At 41.9% G+C, this 21463-nt stretch overlaps 1 protein-coding gene across 2 annotated transcripts in view; it reads left to right on the forward strand.

Moving 5' to 3' along the window:
* The first annotated feature begins 819 nt into the window (after positions 1-819).
* LOC133500670 (WD repeat-containing protein 26) overlaps positions 820-21463 on the forward strand; it is a 67768-nt gene continuing 47124 nt past the window's right edge. Inside the window, exons 1-7 of one of the 2 annotated variants that reach the window (XM_061819673.1) lie at positions 822-1604; positions 1673-1791; positions 9450-9549; positions 9649-9705; positions 15553-15689; positions 16853-16950; positions 18471-18627. In XM_061819673.1, coding sequence (XP_061675657.1) covers positions 9469-9549; positions 9649-9705; positions 15553-15689; positions 16853-16950; positions 18471-18627 — 530 coding nt within the window. In that variant the 5' untranslated portion in view covers positions 822-1604; positions 1673-1791; positions 9450-9468. Of the gene's footprint in view, positions 1792-9449; positions 9550-9648; positions 9706-15552; positions 15690-16852; positions 16951-18470; positions 18628-21463 lie in introns of both variants that reach the window. The other variant, XM_061819672.1, reaches the window with a different exon arrangement.

Here is a 21463-nt window from a genome sequence, read left to right on the forward strand (position 1 = left end):
ACTACCTCCGCCATTGAGAAAACAAAACAAAAATAACAATGTACAATGTTCAAGCGTTTGAGCCAGAATGCACACAGGCAGAAGTCGATGTGTCGGGAGGAGCATGGTGTTGACGACAACAATAACAGGCCCATTATATGGACTGTGGAGATTTGATGCTTTTGTGAGGAGTTGGTTTCAATGTCGAGATTATACTATCAGACTTTTTTTTTTTCCTTCCCAAAATGTTACTTTTCACGTTCGACCAGTGGTGGAGATTTGGGGGGTTTGCATGCGCACATCGCCGTAAATAGTAACCGGGAAGTGTTGTGTGCTTACACGTATAAATCCAACCATTAATTTTCTTAGCCGCACGAGTCTCAGGAATGCCTATCCCAGCTGTCAACGGGCAGGAGGCAAGTTTACACACACGCAGACACGGGGATAACATGCAAATTCCACACACGGAAGTCCGGGATTGAACAGCTGCGCCTCATAACATATGTTGCTTTACCGTACCAGCACGAGAGGCTATTAACCAGTAATGATTAAATGTGTGCAAATTTCCCCGCTGACGAATGGGCCTCAACTGTAACAGACACAGCCTTATCCTGTCAGGCTGACCCCACAGGAGGTTAAAGAAGGACTAATTTGGGTGCGTTTTCTCAGTTTTGCTGCAGAACAAGTCGGCATCTTGGCTTAGCTAGAAGGAATGGTCTGTAATGCTAGCACTGGAGATGTCAGGGGCGGAGTCAAGGATGTTTCTTCCTCTTTTGGCTCTGAAAGTTGGCAGATATCCAGATTTTGCTTGGATTTCAAATATGTTCTTTATTTTCAATTAATGTTCAAAATATATATAATAATATTACTTCACATTGGAGGGTTTATTGTACATATGAATTTTGGGGGAGAGTCTTCCTTTAAGTACACTTTCTCCCAGCGTTGCAATGGATGCTATTTTCAAATTAACATTGCCTAATCTCCAAACATGTAATTGAATTCGCTACCACTGACGCCTTTAGAAGTCAAATATCCATGTTATCTTGGAAAGCTGGCAGTTATTAATATTTTTGTTTAATCATTAATTTCGTCCGTTGTGGCTACCCTTGAAGTGTCCTCTAAGTTACTAACAGTAATTGGGGGTGGTAAATCGTCGCCGAGAGGGTTCAGGCACGCTCCCGCCCTCCCGGTGGCGACGCTGCACGCCCAAAAAGACATGAAGGAATTTCCGCTGACGTCACTGCGTAAATCCAGAGCAAGGTTGCAGCTGTCTGGCAGCAACAACAACAAGCAGCTTTAATAAGCAACAACTTCAACGCTACATGACAGCCCCGAATACGACGAAATTCCGCAAAATGTGGCGCTAGAAGCAACTGTCCCCGTCGTCTGTTAGTCCTCAGAGAGCAATTCTCCCATTTGTTTTGTTTTTGTCGCAGCAGACTCGATCACAGTTCTAGCTGCATCTGGGTCAGTGGGCCCGTCTGCGGTGTTGCCGGTGGTTTTGTAGTTCCTGCGCTTTTCCGCCGTCCTTCCTTCTGTTTGTTGTCGGCAGACAAACGGTGCTAGCATGCAGGCTAACGGGGCGACGCGGGAGCTAGACCCTGAAGAGTCTCTTAGCCACAACGGTGAGTCGTCGTCTGCCGCCGCCGCTGTCGCCGGGGCAGCTCACTCGAACGGACTTGTGTCAGCCCAGCCTACGTCCAACAACATCAATAACAGCTCGGGCGACGTCAAGAAGAAGAAGCGCTTGTCTCCGTCCGAGGAAGACGTCGTCAGGCTCATTGGACAACATTTGCACCATTTGGGGCTCAAGTAAGTCAACTCAGATGGACTACATACTTGTGGCATCGTCATGACAGATACAACTATTGAGAGAGGAAAATACAGCAAACTGAAGTACAGTACCATCTTCCCAAACGACAAAAGGTCTTAGTAACGTCAGCAGGACGAATGCGCCGTCAGCCTCAGTCCTCACCATACACTTGTACGTCTTCCGTCTGTGAAATCCATATCTGAATGTTCAGGAATGTAAGAACATATGGACCGATTTGAGACCATATGAAAAAAAAAAAATGGCGGGAGGTCCACAGTTTTAAACGTACCCCCCCCCCCACACGTGTTAACATTATTTATTTGGTTATCAAGATTCATAATAATACTGTAATAGATGCCACATGATTGTTGAATTGAGTGATACCGACTTTAAATTGCCTCAGTACAATATCATAATTTGAATATTTGCAGCTGCACTGTAGTTGGCTTACCTAGCGGTATGTCGTACATGCCGTAATTATGTCTATCCATCCATCCATTTTCTCAGCCGTTTATCCTTAGGAGGTTCGCAGGAGTGCCGGACCCAATCCCATCTATCATCGGGCAGGCAGCAGCGTACACCCTAAACTGGTTTCCACCCGATCACAGCACGCATAGAGACAAACAGTCGCACTCACAATCACACATAATGGCAATTTAGAGTCTCTTGCATGTTTTTGGGATGTGAGAGGAAATCGTAGTGCCTGTAGAAAACACATGCAGGCACGGGGAGAACATGCAAACTCGGGACCGGGATTTGAACCCTGGTACTCAGAACTGTTAGGCCAATGCTCTGCAGCTGCATCCACCGTGCCGCCACGCGGTAATTATTGGTCGTCTGTGTTTTCTGCATCAGTTGTTTTTCATTGTTTTTGTGTTGTTGTTCCGTGAAATTAGGTTGTGCTCTGGACAGTGAATCTTTGATCATTTTCATTGTGCCGCAAGTGCATAGTTTGCAGAATCTATGTGTGATTGTGCGCACTGCTGTTTTTCTCGTTGTGCCTTGCAATTGGCTGGCAACCAGTTCAGGGTGTACCCCGCCTCCTTCCCGTTGACAGCTGGAATAGGCCCCAGCATTCCCCGCGACCCATCAGCGGCTAAGAAAACTGTTGGATGGATGTCTTTTTGCCTAGTAACTGTATGGTAAGGGCAGGGGGGGGGGGGGGTCCAGCTTCATTAGCCTCCCCTACCTCCCATCATATCAGATATACACACAATGACCAAAGAAATCCAATTCAGTACTTCTCTATGGAGCATTTACATTGTATAAATACAGTACAGTCTTCAAATTTGAAGGTTTCAATTTTTGAGTCAACCAAAATTGACTAAAGTTGCTATAAAAGTAAAACACAACTATGTGAAACAATTATCATGTCATTCTAACTGATTAATTTTCAGGTGTTTTCCTTTTTATCCAGCTTTTATTACAGTTTTTGCTCATTGATACCTATATTACCAATAGGTTATTGTACCGCTCTGGAATAACTTGGAAGAAAATTTATTTATATAGTGCATTTCAGACACTAGGTAACTCAATGTGCTTTACATAATAAAAAGGATTTGAATACAAAGAAATAAAATGTGAAACAGGGTGAAAAGCAATCAAAATGACAACTAAAAATATGTATAAAAAAGGAAAGAAAAAAATTACAATTAAAAATGGCGTACAGTGGAAGAAATATCATTGAAATGGGAAATATTCTAAAAAGCATGAGAAAAAAAGTTTCCAAAACATTAACACTTGGGGCTGATGTCACCTCTATTTGCAACCCCTTCCGTTTGTATGGAGCGTAATGGCTTGATGCTGATTCACTGTTTGCTTTGGACTCTGCGCTCCACTATTTGACCTGAGTCAGTCGATCTTAGAGCTCTAATGCGTTTGTATTTCGTAAGCATGTCTTTCATGTATTCAGGACCTAAACTTTTTTTTTTTTTTTGGGTTGTCCCATTAGGGGTCGCCACAGCATGTCATCTTTTTCCATCTAAGCCTATCTTGTGCATCCTCCTCTCTAACTCCTACTGTCCTCATGTCCTCCCTCACAACATCCATCAAGCTTTTCTTTGGTATTCCTCTTGCTCTTTTGCCTGGCAGCTCCAACCCCAGCACCCTTCTACCAATATACCCACTCTCTCACCTCTGAACATGTCCAAACCATCTAGGTCTGCTCTCTTTAACCTTGTCTCCAAAACATCCAACTTTGGCTGTCCCTCTCATGAGCTCATTTGTAACCCTATCCAACCCATTCACACCAAGCGAGAACCTCAGCATCTTCATTTTTTCTACCTCCAGTTCTGCTTCCTGTTGTTTATTCAGTGCCACCGTCTCTAATCCGTACATCATGGCTGGCCTCACCACTGTTTTTTAAACTTTACCCTTCATCCTAGCGGAGGCTCTTCTGTTACATAGAACACCAGACACCTTCCGCCAACTGTACCATGCCGCTTGTACCAGTTTCTTCACTTCCTTACCACACTCACCATTGCTCTGTATTGTTGACCCCAAATATTTGAAGTCATCCACCCTCGCTATCTCTTCTCCCTAGAGTTTCACTCTTTGTCCTCCGCCCCTCTCATTCAGACATATGTATTCAGTTTTGCTTCGGCTAATCTTCATTCCACTCCTTTCCAGTGCATACAGCCATCTTTCTAATTGCTCCTCTGCATGCACCCTGCTTTCACTGCATATCACAATATCATCTGCGAAGATCATGGTCCAATGGGATTCCAGTCTAACCTTATCTGTCAGCCTATCCATTACCACAGGAAATTGAAAGAGGCTCAGCGTGGATCCCTGATGCAGTTCAAGCTCCACCTTAAATTCTTCTGACACACCTACGGCACATCTCACTGCTGTTCTGCTGCCCTCATGCATGTCCTGTACTATTTTAACATACTTTTCCGCCACACCAGACTTGCGCATGCAGTACCACAATTCCTCTCTTGGTACTCTGTCATAGGCTTTCTGTAGGTCTACAAAGACAAAATGTAGCTCCTTCTGACCTTCTCTGTACTTTTCAACAAGCATCCTCAAGGCAAATAATGCATCTGTGGTATTCTTTCTAGGTATGAAACCATACTGTTGTTCGCAGATACTTACTTCTGTCCTGATTCTAGCCTCCACGACTCTTTCCCATAACTTCATTGTGTGGCTAATCATCTTTATTCCCCGATAGTTTCCACAGTTATGAACATCGCCTTTGTTCTTAAAAATGGGAACTAGCACCCTTTTCCTCCATTCTTCTGTCATCTTCTCTCTCTCTTGAATTCTATTGAATAAGATGGTCAAAAACTCCACAGCCACATCACCCAATCGCTTCCATACCTCCACTGGTATGTCATCAGGACCAAATGTCTTTCCATTTTTCATCCTGTTCAGTGCCTTTCTAACTTCCCCCTGACTCATCATTGCCACTTCCTGGTCATTCATTAACGATTTATTTGTGTGATACAGCTGCAAATAAGCATTTGAACACCTGTCTATCAGCTAGAATTCTGATGCTCAAAGACCTGTTAGTCTGCCTTTAAAAGTCTACCTCCACTCCATGTATTATCCTGAATCAGATGCACCTGTGAGAGGTCAGTAGCTGCATAAAGACACCTGTCCACCCCATACAATCAGTAAGACTCAAACTTGTAACATGGCCAACACCAAAGAGCTGTTCAAAGACACCAGAGACAAAATTGTACAGCTCCACACGGCTGGATTGGGCTATGGAGAAATTGCCAGTTTGATGAAAAAAGGTCCACTGTTGTTGCAATCATTAGAAAATGGAAGAAGCTAAACATGACGGTCAATCGCAATCAGAGTGGAGCCCCATGCAAAATATCACTTTGTGTGGTCTCAATGATCCTTAGAAAGGTGATGAATCAGCCCAGGACTACAAGACAGGACTTGCTCAATGACCTGAAAAAAGCTGGGACCACTGTTTCCAGGGTGATTGTTGGTAATACACTAAGACATCATGTCTTAAGTTTTCTAATGACCATTTGGATGATACAGAAGAGTCATGGGAGAAAGTTTTGTGCTCAGATGATACTAAAATGGGACTTTTTGGTCACAATTCCACAAACTGTGTTTGGAGGAAGACGAATGATGAGTTCCATCCCAAGAACATCATCCCTACTGTGACGCATGGGGGTGGTAGCATCATAACTTTGGAGTTGTTTTTCTGCACATGGGACAGGACGACTGCACTGAATTAAGGAGAGGATGACCGCGGCCATGTATTGTGAGATTTTGGGGAACAACCTCTTTCCCTCAGTCAGAGCATTGAACATAGCTCATGGCTGAGTCTTTCAACATGACGATGACCCGAAGCACACAGCCAGGAAAACCAAGGAGTGGATCCGTAAGAAGCATATCAAGGTTCTGGCGTGGCCTAGCCAGTCTCCAGACCCAATAGAAAATCTTTGGAGGGAGCTGAAAGCCCGTGTTTCTCAGCAACAGCCCAGAAACCTGTTTGATCGAGAGATCTATGTGGAGGAGTGGGCCAAAATCCCTCCTGCACTGTGAGCAAACCTAGTGAACAACTACAGGAAATGTTGGACCTCTGTAATTGCAAAGAAAGGCTACTGTACCAAAGATTAACATTGGTTTTCTCAGGTGTTCAAATACTTATTTTCAGCTGTAAATAAATCGTTACAAAAGTCATACATTGTGATTTCTGAATTTTTCTGTTTAGATTATCTCTCTCACAGTGGAACATGCACCTACAATGAAAATTTCAGACCCCTCCATGATTTTTAAGTGAGAGAAATTTCAATATAGCAGGGTGTTCAAATACTTTTCTTCACTGTATCTGAAATATTGCTGTCGACCACAATCAGTCAATCCAATATTAGCCATTGAATTTTGTATTGAGTACCTGGAAAATCATGGAAATTTGATTCTCTGGAAGTGTATGAACTCTGGGTAGAGTGATTTAATTCCCTGACTGACCATTTGCATCCACATAGACTTCAAGATCGTAGATTTTTGATTCCAAAATTGAGATCCTCTGCAGTAGTCTGTGATAGTCCTCAGTAGAGGAGTGCAGCATCTTGATGGCTGGTCTTTTTGCGAAAACCAGGCTTGTGCTAATTAGCAAGCCACGCTCATGTAATGATGAAATTATCCACAAATTAAAGAAAAATACAATTCCACGGGTTTAAAAGTATTCAGGAGTCACTGCTTCTAATTCTAAGAGCAAGAAAAAAAGCATCTGCACTGTACGGGATGCGAGAGAGTTATATTCAATTGAATGCAGTACAAAGACATTTAATGTTCAAACTGATGGACATTAATTTTTGTCGTTTCCATATATTCAGGCAACACAGAGGCGGAGCTGGAAAGCGTTACCCTCACAGTTCTGAGGACCCGGGTTCAATCCTGGCCCTCCCAGTGTGGAGTTTGCAAATTCTCCTCGTGCCTGCGTGGGTTTTCTCCGGGCACTCTGGTTCCCTCCCACATCCCAAAAATCATGCATCATTAATTGGACACTAATTTGCCCCTAGGTGCGATTTTGAGTGCAGCTTTTTGTCTCTATGGGCCCTGCGATTGGCTGGCAACCAGTTCGGGGTGTACCCTTTCTCCTGCCCGTTCATAGTTCATTGTGAGGATAAGCGGCTAAGAAAATGGCTGCCTGGATGGATGGATATGGATAATTTGATGCCTACAATGTGTAAAAATAAGCTGGGCCAGGGGTGACAAAAGAGGCAAAGTTGAGGAAAGCTAAAACAATACCTCTTTGGAACACAAGTATTCTAACTTCACAAGCAGTGAGTTTGCGCAATTGAAAGATGATCTAAAATAGTAGTTAACATGCCCCTGTCTCAGCTCATTTGGAACATCTTGCAAGCATCAAAATGAGGTTGAAAAGGACTTGCACATCATTGTCTTCTTTTGTTATTTGCGTTGTACACAAGATCCAAATATAATTGGATGTGAGGTTTTTAGTGCAGGGAAGCAAAAACTCAAGCAATATCCGATTGCACCACAAGGAAAGAAAGCCCAAGACGTCATTTTACCAAGCACTTTAGAAAACTTGAGTAGATGGCTTGAAAGATGATTTTAGTCTTCTCTTCTGACATAGTTTGAATGTAATTAGGCAGCCGTCAAAAAGATGAGATAAATTGTTTCCAAGGGCAATGGAACACTGCACCTATTTTACATTTCAACAGGTAAATAAACTAAGATTGATTATGGGCCGTGCAACCCTCCATTTGAGTTGATTTTTCACTTCAGATCGGTAGAAGTCAGTCACTTTCTTCCACCCAGAAGTACCCGGTGCTTACAGTTTATAATTCTAAAAAGTTACAGTGCCTTGTGAAAGTATTCGGCCCCCTTGAACTTTTCAACCTTTCATCACATTTCAGGCTTCAAACATAAAGATGTAAAATTAAACTAAAATAAGGGACACAATTGTGAAGTGGAACGAAATTGGTTGGATTGGATATTTCACACTTTTTTTAACAAATAAACAACTGAAAAGTGGGCTGTGCAATATTATCTGGCCCCTTTACTGTCAGTGCCGCAAGCTATCTCCAGAAGTTCAGTTGAGGATCTCTGAATAATCCAATGTTGACTGATGATGATAAATAGAATCCACCTGTGTGTAATCAAGTCTCTGTATAAATGCACCTGCTCTGTGATAGTCTCAGGGTTCTGTTTGTGCAGAGAGCATCATGAAGACCAAGGAATACACCAGGTAGGTCCGAGATATTGTTGTGGAGAAGTTTAAAGCTGGATTTGGATACAAAATGTTTTCCCGACCTCTAAACGTCTCAAGGCGCTCTGTGCAAGCAATGATATTGAAATGGAAGGAGTATCAGACCACTGCAAATCTGCCAAGATCTGGCCGTCCCTCTAAAATCTCACAGGGAGGACATGCAAACTCCACACAGGCAGGTCTGGGATTGAACCCGGGACCTCAGAACTGTGAGGCCAACGCTTTACCAACTGCACCACTGCTTCATCCAACCTCACTGAGCTCGAGCTGTTTTGCAAGGAAGAATGGGCAAGAATTTCAGTCTCTTGATGTGCAAAACTGATAGAGACATACCCCAAGCGACTTGTAGCTGTAATTGCAGCAAAAGGTGGCGCTACAAAGTATTGATGCAAGGGGGCCGAATAATATTGCACGCCCGACTTTTCAGGTTTTCATTTGTTAAAAAAGTTAAAAATATCCAATAAACTTCGTTCCACTTCAGGATTGTGTCCCATTGTTGTTGATTCTTGATGAAATTTTTTTATGTTGTATCTTTTATGTTTGAAGCCCGAAATGTGGCGAAAGGTTGAAAAGTTCAAGGGGGCAGAATACTTTCCCAAGTCACTGTATATAGTGGATGTAGTTTTCAGTCGTGTTTTAACAAATATTTTACAATTCTAGCGGTACATCGCAGTACACTACTGCATACAACAACAACAAAACGGACAAGATGAAGACGCATCCTCACCTTGGCGGGCCTATTGTTTCTCATACACTGTACTCATTGCCAGATTTTTTCTCCCTTATTTTTGGGACAAAATGTCTTCATTTAAGTGAAAAATAATCAGCTCTTTTTGCGGTGATTGAGCAAAAACAGCCCCTTCAAACAGAATGTCTCAAATTATGAGAGGGCGTATAGTCCCAGGTCAATGATGTGAATTGATTTTATACTCTGTGACATATTGTTTACAGTCAGACAGTGGACCTCCTTATGCAAGAGTCTGGCTGCAGGCTGGAGCATCCATCTGCCACAAAGTTTCGAAATCATGTAATGGAAGGAGAGTGGGACAAGGTTGAATCAAGTCATTTATTGCATTTATTAATGCTGGTCCCGTGAGTACAACTACACTGTAAATGATTGTATTTGCCATTTGCTTTTACCTTTCTACAGGCTGAGAGTGACCTAAATGAGCTGAAGGCATTGATGCATTATCATACTGCTGTAGTGGTGAGTATCCCCAAACTGCCAACTCACCTTAAGCGCAAACCTTTTCCTCTTATGTTAAAACTGCAGGGCATAGCTTCATACTGTGTGCGTGTAGTGTTTGAACTCCATAATTGATCAATCACATACCAAATTAGCATAATTGTATGTTTGCACACCATGATTTACATATTTTGCTAAACTTGCCCACAATGCACTCTGTCTCTTCAGTTTCTCAATCGCAGATTTTGAAGCAAAGTTTCAGATGTTCATTTGTAACATGTATTACATTTTTGTGACATGGGGAGTGTGGTAGTGCTTCTAGTTAGCGCATCTACCTTACAGTCAGAGATTCTGCTCTCTTGGACCTTTTCATGTAGCATTTGGTTGTTCTCTCTGTGCTTCTGTGGGTTTTATCTGCATATTCTGTCTTAATCCCACGTTCCAAAAACATAAATACACACAACAAACACAATACAGACTATACTGTATATTGTCCATGGATATGATTCTGATTTGTTGTCTATACAGGTCAAAGGAGAAGTATACATACATACACTACAGATTTTTTTTATCCCGCTACTGTCTGACATTAAATCTTTTTACCTATTTTAGGGCAATTGGGATAACCAAAATTATTTGTATTTGTTAATTGCGAGACTAATAAAAGAAAATATTTTAGAAATGTTCATTACTTTCATCAAAATCAAAAGTTTACATACATTTCCTTGGTATTTCATACCATTGCTTTTAAACTGTACGACTTCGAACAAATATTTAAGATCTCCTTCCACAAGCTTCTGACAATAATGCCGTTCGTTTTGGTGCATTCTTCCTGATAGAGCTGATGTAACTGAGACAAGTTTGCAGAGCGCCAATGTTCCCTCTAAACTGCACGCGTGTGCATTTGCGCATTACTGATGTGGTTTCTGTGCACAGACATTCTGCGTTGCACTCCAAAAAAAAGTGCAATACATAAAACTATTCAGTTTGTGCCATTTTGCAATGTGATGCAGTGGTGTACTGCGATGTACTGTTCGAATTATAAAATATTTGGAAAACACGACTGAAAACTACATCCACCATATACAGTGCCTTGTGAAAGTATTATGCCCCCTCGAACTTTTAAAACTTTCGTCACATTTCAGGCTTCAAACATAGATGTAAAAGAATTTGTTGTCAAGAATCAACAACAACTGGGACACAATCGTGAAGTGTAATGAAATTTCTTGGATATTTTAAACCTTTTTGCGGCACAGTGGTGCAGCTGGTAAAGCGTTGGCCTCACAGTTCTGAGGTCCCGGGTTCAATCCCGGACCTGCCTGTGTGGAGTTTGCATGTTCTCCCTGTGCCTGGGTGGGTTTCCTCCGGGCACTCCGGTTTCCTCCCACTTTCCTCCCAAAAAAATGCAACATTGGACCCTCTAAATTACTCCTAGGTATGATTGTGAGTGCGGCTGTTTGTCTCCATATGCCCTGTGATTGGCTGGCAACCAGTTCAGGGTGTACCCCACCTCCTGCCCATTGACAGCTGGGATAGGCTCCCACACTTCCCGCGACCCTCGTGAGGATAAACGGCAAGGAAAATGGATAGATGGATTTCAAACTTTTTAACAAATAAATTCCTGAAAAATGGGGTGTGCAATATTGTTCGGGCCCCTTGCATTGATACTTTGTAGCGCCAGCTTTTGCTGCAATGACAGCAGCAAGTCGCTTGGGGTATGTCTCTATCAGTTTTGCAGATTGAGAGACTGAAATTCTTGCCCATTCTTCATTGCAAAACAGCTCGAGTTCAGTGAGGTTGTATGGAGAGCGTTTGTGAACAGCAGTCTTCAGCTTTGCCCAGAGATTCTTGATTGGATTCAGGTCTGGACTCTGACTTGGCCATTCGAACACCTGGATAAGTTTATTTGTAAACCATTCCATTGTAGATTTGGCTTTATGTTTTGGATCATTATCCTGTTGGAAGATAAATCTCCATCCCAGTCTCAGGTCAGGTGTGTCTCCCAGGTGTCTTGTGGCAAACTTAAAATAGAATTTTTGTTGGATATCTTTGAGAAGTGGCTTTCTTCTTGCCATTCTTCCATAAAGGTCAGATTTGTGCAGTTTACGACTGATTGTTGTCGTATGGACAGACTCTCCCACCTCAGCTGTAGATCTTTGCATTTCATCCAGGTTCATGGGCCTCTTGGCTGCATCTCTGATCAGCCTTCTCTTTGTTCAATGTGAAAGTTTAGAGGGACTGGTCTTGGTAGATTTGCAGTGGTCTCATACTCCTTCCATTTCAATATGTTTGCTTGCACAGTGCTCCTTGAGATTTTTAAAGCATGGGAAATCTTTTACATCCAAATCCGGCTTTAAATGTCTCCACAACAGTATCTCGGACCTGCCAGATGTGTTCCTTGGTCTTCATGATGCTTTCTGCACTTGAAACAGAACCCTGAGATTATCACAGAGCAGGTGCTTTTATATGGACACTTGTGATCCTCCCTGAACTTCTGGAGTGAGTTTGCTGCCCTGAAAGTAAAGGGGCAGAATAATATTGCACGTGCCACTTTTCAGGGTTTTTTTTGTTTAAAGAAGTATAAAATATCCAATAAATTTCATTCCACTTCACGATTGTGTCCCACTTGTTGTTTCTTGACAAAAAATAAAAAATTTACATCTTTGTTTGAAGCCTGAAATGTGGCGAAAGCTTGAAAAGTTCAAGGGGGCCAAATACTTTCACAAGGCATTGTACGTATTTAAACAGCCCATCAACCGACGTTTACAAAGACACCGTCCTTACATGCATTCTGCCACCGTTGTTGAGTCTGTTGGTCTGCGCATAGTAGATTGAAGACAAGCGAGACACACTACTTATGTTCACCCTTGTGGTGAAAGTAAAGAAAAGAAATGCTCATATTTTAAGATGCAATGACTGTTGAAGTATGTGGAAATCGAAGAAAAAGTGGTGAAACTGGAAGAGAGTCTCTTGTTCGAGCGAGAAAGGTCTGGTCCGAAAAATGTTGTGAAGCCGAAGTAGAAGTTTACAGAAGAAAATGTGTGAATAGAATGGAAGCTGGTGTACCTCAACTGTCACATTCCACAAAAGTCATTTGAAAGCAATTAGTATTAGACGCAGATGTAATTTGGAAATTGGGATTGGTACTTCGTTGAGGGAGCGCGCTAACGAGAAAAGGAACGAGCGGACACAGGTGAACAAATCGAACCTGGAGCAAGTTGAAATTCTCATTGACAATGTTCTTCTAGCCATCAACAGGGAATGCATCTCTGCTGTCACTTCAACAAATTCACAATCACATGGCAAAGTACCCAAGTATACCAGAAAGCTAACGTTGCAAAAGTTATGTCTTTAATTCAATCATTCAATGTGATAGATCAATCACTGAACTAGTAATGTTAAAGTTCCACCTTGGCACACCTTCTTAATGGCTGAAAGCACAGAATACAGTCCACAAAAAGCTAGTTCTTATATTTTAAATACAGGGAGCAAAATAATTTTCCTCCATCCAACTGTTTGGGAGCATCATTCTCTTGTCAGCAAGCACCACAAAAGAATATTGTGAATGCAATCATTAAAGGGGAAATCTACTGGTTTGCATTAACAATGTATCCAATAGGTCATGTAATATGTGCTCTATTTTGACAATGTGATATCAAATCCTCTCTCATTTAATTGTGTTTTGGGAAGATTTTTATTGACAATTACAAATTTTCAGGGGCGCTGCTATTTTCGTGAGTCACATGACCTACATTTGCGGATGTGACTTGTTACGTGCCACAACAAAGGCTCGATTACATGGGACACCATTTATGCCCAGTGCTGATTTCTCGGATTTATCCTCATATGATGAAGAAATAGCAGTATCGGTTGATCGGGAAGATGGAGGAATACTTCCATACACAGCCCTGAGCAGCTTGTCCGCTCAGTTGATCGGGAAGACGGAGGAGTTCTTCTATACACAGCCGTGAGCGGCTCGGCCGCATGGTTGATCGGGAAGACAGAGGAATACTTCCATACACACCCGTGAGCAGCACAGCTCGCTGTGGAGCAGGCTCACAGCTCGGCCGAGCCCCGGAGCTATGCTGCTCACGGCTGTGTATGCACAAATGGTGTCCCATGTAATCGAGCTTTTGTTGCGGCACGTAACATGTCACATTCACACACGTAGGTCATGTAACTTGCAAAAATGGCAGCGCCCCTGAAAATTCACAATTGTTGATAAAAATCTTCTCAAAACACTATTAAATGAGACAGGATTTAACATCACATTTTCAAAATAGAGTACATATTACATGACCTATTGGATACATTGTTAATGCAAACCAGTGGATTTCCCCTCACCAACTAAATTATACATTGCCTGCTTCCAAATTTCTTTTTTAAATTCACAATCATATCGACGGCTGTTTTTCTTGGTGTTGGCTTGGTGGTCTTGGTTAGCAATGTATTTTTTGTTTAGTTAAAAGAATGAAAGTTTGTTGACATTTTTGTTGTAAGTTTGCAAAAACATAAAATTGTTCTTAATAAAGCCTTCTGATGGGAATGTAATCTGATTGTTTTAATAAGACATGTAACTTCAATGGATGACACGTCTGATGTTGCTCTTAGTGGTCAAAGGGATCGCTCAGGGGGTTAGTGTGTTTGCTCAGTCATAAAAAAATTAGAGGGAACATTGTAGGCTGCCTTGGTCGCACATGCCATTTCAGGTCTGCCCATTTATTTTCAATAGAATTGGAGTCAGGGGGATGTTTCGGCAACTCAAAAACATTGACTTTATCTTAAAGCCACTTTTTAACCAGTTTGGCCGTTTTCTTCAAGTCATTGTCCATTAGGAAGGCCCATTTGTGCCTTAGCTTTAACTTAACTGTTACTTCAGTATGTCCTTTCCTCATGATGCCATATGTCCTGTTGTAGCAGAACAACCCCACATGAATTCCTCACCCACTTATTTCAAGGTTTGGATGGTGTTCTCAGCCTTGCAAGGTTCCCTGTTTTTTTCCTCCAAAACTAATGATATCAATTGTTGCCAAACAGTTGCATTTGAGTTGTCAGACCAAAAAAAATTGTCTTTGTCATTATATACAATTTGAAACTGTAATCTGACTTTTTGGTCACTTTTTGAGCGCTTTATTTTAACACTTAATACTGTCTTATTTATATGCTCTTATTTTGAAATTCACAGCTCTTCTTTATTTAGTAAATGAGAAAACACAATTTTACACACGTTTGTTTACCCAGGCAGAATTTGTATGATGTGTACGATTCTTTAAAGAAAACATGATGGATCGGGGACAACAGATTAATTATATTTTAATAGGTTTCAAGTTAATTGGACACTCTAAATTGCCCCAAGGTGTGATTGTGACTGCAGCTGTTTGTCTCCATATGCCCTGTGACTTTTCAAATGGCATCACTTACTGTATAAACTCAAATATCCCAAATGGAACATTATTCATGTGAAGGAAGAGCACTGTGAGCAGTAGACTAGGTAATGACTTTGGTAATAGTTTTTTTCCCCATTTATTTATAGAGGATTTTAGATCTTGTAAGTGCTCCTTCCATGTTGTTGTTTTTCTTCCTCCCCTCCCTACACCGACACACACACAGACAAAGGATGGTGGACATTTGTCACGTTGTTAGCGTAACAGTAGTTGCAATTTTTACACCTTGACTTTCAGAAACCATTATCTCCACGCTGAGAGCTCTAGACGTGACAGAACCTTTGTATTGTTGAACTTTATATGAATGTTGTCTACATCAGTGATGTTCATTGATAATTTGCTTTAGCCATACTGTGTAATGCAGAATACAGAGCACGTGGTAGTCACAGTTTTTCTGTCTTTATCTTAACTCGTAACTGTGCAGCGCATGAAGTTTCTCCTGCTGCAGCAAAAGTATTTGGAATACCTCGAAGATGGTAAAGTCTTGGAGGCCCTGCAGGTTCTCAGAGCCGAACTCACCCCTCTCAAGTATAACACAGAACGCATCCACATTCTGAGTGGGTCAGTACATCGATCGTTCTTACCAATAATAATTCAGTGGTGTCTTGGCATACGGGTGACCTGCCCTGAGTTTGTTACTCTACAAGCCATCATTTGGCAATTTTTTTTTTCTTTGACTCACGAGCACCAACTTCAGACACCAGCATTTTATGGCGGCAGTGAACTTAACTCACTTCACACAGCACTTATGCAAAAAGTGAATTATTCTTGAAAAAATAAAGGCTTCATGCTCTTTAATGCCACACCCATTTGAAGTTTATTTTAAAATGAAACAGAGAACATAGAGAATTACAGCGTATTTAAAACAACCATAGCTTAGTCTGCTCGCCTAATGCTAATGCTAATGCTATATTGCATGACGTTAGCTGGGATAGGCTCCAGCCCTCCAGTGACCCTTGTAAGTACAAGCAGCTTGGAAAATGGATTGATGGATATCGTGGTGCTTTAACCTTTTAAGCAACAGATTGAAAACAGTGCAGCAACATATGCACTGAGTATAAAAGTACAGACATTTGTATTTATATTACACTTACTGTATATCCTTTATCCCTAGAAAGCCCAATATTAATGTCTAAGTGTTGAGCAGAGTTAATTCTACTTATTGTGACAACCCCCCACCCCCCTCCCGTTTCATGATTGGCTCCTACAAAGAGGCAATGACTGCCTTTGGTTCTGGTGGAATTTATAATGACTTGACACCTCAATGCTAGCTATTTCTTATATTACCTCCTGGTTGCCAAGGGAGGCTCACGAATATGTTTGCCTTCAATTGATGCAAACATAAACTGTTCATGACTTGGTTTTTATAAAATAAAATACTCTGTAGTAATACTTTTCCTCATTAAAATAGACATTGCAAGACAAGGGAGCCTGGACCTGATTAATGGAATTCCCATTCATTTTAGTGGTGAAGATGATTAGAGGTAACAGTTATTTAAGATGCAAATGTGATCGCAGAACAAGTTAAACTTGTATCTCAGGACACCACTGTAACTTTTAAAAACCATTTTGTGTTGCCTTTCTAATTTTTTTTCACTTATGTTTTGGGTCAAAGTGTTAGAATAAATTAATATACGCGATACGATTTTAGCTAGTCATTTTTCATTGCCTTTTTCAAAGTAATATTCACTCGGGCTTAAGAAAGTTGATTGTGTGGTTTCAAGGTACCTGATGTGCAGTCATTCTGAGGACCTGCGAGCCAAAGCAGACTGGGAAGGCAAAGGCACTGTATCCCGAACAAAGCTGCTGGATAAACTTCAGTGTGAGTGCACTCTGACTCACACGCACTAACTTTACAGGGTGTACATTCTACAGTTGACTGATGTTCATGCTTATTTTGCCATTACTGCTTTCTACATTATTTTTCCATTTGCCGTCTTGTCTGTTTATATTAGTTTTACCTGCTGGAAGGTAGGCTCATTGTTCCTTCGTGTTAGCTAAAATGCCGGCTTTTTTATTGCTGGATATTGCTCGAACACTCGGGACGATGGATTCCCTTTCATATATTTCCAAAAGATCCAGTTCATCGTGAAAAATGGATTGCACCACACAAAAAGGACAAAAGCTTCGCGGGTTCCAAATAACAGATAGGTGTGTATACAGCTATTAAAAAAAAAAAACCACAATAGTTTGGTGGGGGCGTAATCCGTAAATCAGGAGTGCTAAATGTGTTGATGTGCCCATCGGAAGGCTTCCGTTTAGCAGCTGCTGAAGGACGGCCTCCACAGGCCTTGTGGATCGCCGCCGGCCTTGTCGCCGGCTCAGCATTGCTGCGGTGGCTCATCTCCACGCAGAAGTGCATTAGACGGGGAGGCGGTTTGGCCACAGCGTCGTCGTCGCTCGCTGGCAGTGTTGTTTTTATCACCACCGCACGGAGGTGGTTTGGCCGTGAGCTGCATATTATCCAAATTTGGCTTGAAACGATAAGGTTATATTGCCCCGGTCACTTCACTCGGTTGTGAGATGTTCTCTTCTTCGAAAAGAGCTTCCGTGTCTGAAGGGGCATGTCCCATGAGTAGGGGCCACAGCGTGTTTTCAATGGCGAATATCCGGGGTGACATCACGAGCAGTAGAGGCAGCCAATATGGTGACCACTTGGATGTCGTATGACACTTCCAGAACTTTGTGCATGGATGACGCGCTCTCCGCTCATATTTATTTTTTCGTATAGACATTGAAGTGAACAATGTTATGTATTTTTTATTACAATATCTATTTTACAATGTTTTATAGGGATGAAACTTGGGCTTTAAAAGGTAGTTTTAAAGCCCCATTTACTTTTAACATCTGTGATCAAATTTCTTAATAGAATCCATAAGATTAATTCAATTCGTCATTGTTGTTGTGTCTCTTGGGGGTTTTGCCTTAATGGTGAGATGTATTCTTCAAGCAAAATTATTTTTATTCAACCATCTTTTATTATTCCGCCATTTTCACAATAGTGCTTGGTGAATGTGTGACAGTGACATGTACAGTATAGTGGAAATATTCATTTTCACTGAACAGAAGGGGTGATGCAAATGACCTGACTTAACTGTGTTGAGTGTCTTTCTCTATGCTCATTGTAGTTGGACTGTCATTATGAAAACAAATTCTCTGACTGGTAACCAGACTGGCTCCAAAATGGACATTACAGGTCTAAAGTATTGTGCCAATAAAATCAGTTTAATTAATTTGGTTTAATCAGCTCCAGCTGAATGCCACTTCTATCTACTAAGTTGTTTTTGCACAGGCGATTAATATTAAACCAGCTATGTAATCTTTCTGCGATCTTTCATGCAGCCTACTTGCCTCCGTCAGTGATGCTGCCTCCTCGCAGACTGCAAACGCTGCTAAAGCAGGCAGTGGAACTACAACGGGAGCGTTGTCTCTACCACAACACTAAGCTGGACAGTGGACTGGACTCTGTGTCCTTGTTGCTGGACCACGGCTGCAGCCGGTAACAACCCACTTATAAGAAATGTTTCTGGGTATGTTTATGTGGCAGGTCAATTCTTATTTGATTTTTTTTTTTTTTAATTCATCTACCCCACCCCCCAGTGCGACATCAATTTTTTTTATTTTTTTTGTAATTGTGAACCATACAATTACATTTTTTTTTTTTCATGACAGGCCCAGGTATTTCTCCAATGTACATGCAAATCAGCTAAGCATGCGACGTGAGTGGCTAATGGAGGCTTGCATCTGAGCCCAACGTCATCAAACAGCAACAAACGTTGCAGTTGTTTGACACAACAGGCAGACAGAGCAGAAAAAAAGTCAGTGGCAAAAAGAGGATGCTTTACAACTGATAAATATAATAAAATGATGGGTCCACTTGGATGAAATCCTTGAAATCACCGCAGTACTTCATGAAGAGATTTATTTACTTGTATTTACTTCAGTCAGTGTGGTGACTTTTGTTGGTGCGCATGTACAATATAACATCCTGGTTTGTGACCCTGCCTGTGCTGTCACGTAGTGTCCGTCCGCAGTAAAAGCTGCGTTTGTTTTTAGTAATATGAACGACTATATAAAAACCCAAAAATCTGAACTGGCCATCAAGACCTGAAATGTGAATGTAGCCTCTGATCTCCCTGTTATTGAAAATTCTTGATGGGTTTTACAAGCATTTTGTAGAGGAGAAAACAGTAAAATCTAGACTGCAGGTAGAAAGAAGAACATATTGCATCATTCTATCATCCTTTCCCAACTGAGTGGTGCAGGCCTGGACCAGCTCATACTGTACAGTTCATCAGCAGAAACTTTTGTACTCTTTATTCCCACTCCTAAAGTGTTTCAACAGGCTGAGGGAAGCACGGTGAGCAACCTGTAGAGCATTGGTTTGACAGTTCTAAGAACTGAGGTTAAAATCCTGACCTGCCTGTGTGCAGTTTGCTTGTTCTCCCTGTGCTTGTGTGGGTTTTCTCCAGGCACTTCAGTTTCCTCCCACATCCAAAAAACTTGTTAATTGAAGAAAGAATAAACTAGACTAAATTGCCCCTACGTGTGATTGTGAGTGTGACTTTTGTCTGTCTCCATGTGGCCTGCTTGTGGCTGGTAACCAGTTCAGGGTGTACCCTGCCTCCTGCCTGCTGACTGCTGGGATTGGCTCCAGCACGCCCGCTACCATTGTGAGGATTAGCAGCTCAGAAAATTGATAGATGACTGGCTTTGTCCATCCTTCTTGCTTTCGTGGCAAACTTTTTTTAATGGTATAGGTCAGAGCATTAGTTGTCCATCCTTCTTGCTTTCGTGGCAAACTTTTTTTAATGGTATAGGTCAGAGCATTAGTGTCATCTTTTATCAAAACCGTTCAAGCATCAACAAATATACCACCTTTATTATTATTCTTATTGCGTGTATCTATACATCCATTTTCCATGCTGCCTATCCTCACTAGGGTTGCGGGTATGCTGGAGCATATCCCAGCTATCTTAGGGCAAGAGGTGCGGTATAACCTGAACTAGTCTCCAACCAATCGTGGGGATTGATATTATTAGCAACCATCCATCCATTTTCTGTACTGATTCATCCTCACCAGGTTTTCCAATGTGCTGGAACCTATCTCAGCTATCTTCATGCGTGAGACTGCGTACTCCCTGAACTGGTTGCCAGCCAGTCGCACACACACGCACGCACACGCGCACACACCTACACGCACGCACACACACACACACACACATACCCACCTCAGGACAATTTAGTCTTCAATCATCCGACCCTGGATGTTTTGGGGATTTAGGAGGAAACTGGAGTACTTGGAGAAAACCCACTTAGTCACGGGAGGACATGCTCACTCCACACAGGCACGGCCAGGATTTGAACCCTGGTCCTCAGAACTACAGTGAAGAAAATGAGTATTTGAACACCCTGCTGTATTGCAAGTTCTCCCATTTAGAAATCATTGAGCAGTCTGAAATTTTCATCGGAGGTGCATGTCCACTGTGACAGAGATAATCCCAAAAAAAAAAATCCAGAAATCACAATGTATGATTTTTTTTTTTTTTTTTTTTTTTTTAAATTGTGTGATACAGCTGCAAATAAAACCAATGTTAATCTTTGGTACAGCAGCCTTTGTTTGCAATTATGGAGGTCAAACATTTCCTGTAGTTGTTAACCATGTTTCCACACACTGCAGGAGGGATTTTGGCCCACTCCTCCACACGGATCTTCTCGAGATCAGACTGGTTTCTGGGCTGTCGCTGAGAAACACGGAGTTTCAGCCCCCTCCAAAGATTTTCTATTGGGTTTAGGCCATGCCAGAACCTTGTTATGCTAATTACGGAGCCACTCCTTGGTTTTCCTGGCTGTGTGCTTCAGGTTATTGTCATGTTGAAAGACCCATTCACGACCAATCTTCAATGATCTTACAGAGGGAAAGAGATTGTTCCCCAAAATCTCACAATACATGGCTGTGGTCATCCTCTCCTTTATACAGTGCAGTTGTCCTGTCCCATGTGCAGAAAAACACCCCCAAAGCATGATACTACCACCCCCATGCTTCACAGTAGGGATGGTGTTCTTGAGAGGCAACTCATCCTTCGTCTTCCTCCAAACACGGTTAGTGGAATTATGACCAAAAAGTTCCATTTTGGTCTCATCTGACTACAAAACTTTCTCATGACTCCTCTGTGTCATCCATACGATCATTGGCAAACTTAAGATGGGGCTTGACATGGGTGGGTTTAAGCAGGGGAACCTTCCGTGCCATGACGTCTTGGAAACTGGTCCCAGCTCTTTTCAGGCCATTGACCAAGTTCTGTCGTGTAGTCTTGGGCTGATTCCTCACCTTT

This window comes from Syngnathoides biaculeatus, chromosome 5 (genome assembly GCF_019802595.1).
Source record: "Syngnathoides biaculeatus isolate LvHL_M chromosome 5, ASM1980259v1, whole genome shotgun sequence".
NCBI classification, from domain to species: domain Eukaryota; kingdom Metazoa; phylum Chordata; class Actinopteri; order Syngnathiformes; family Syngnathidae; genus Syngnathoides; species Syngnathoides biaculeatus.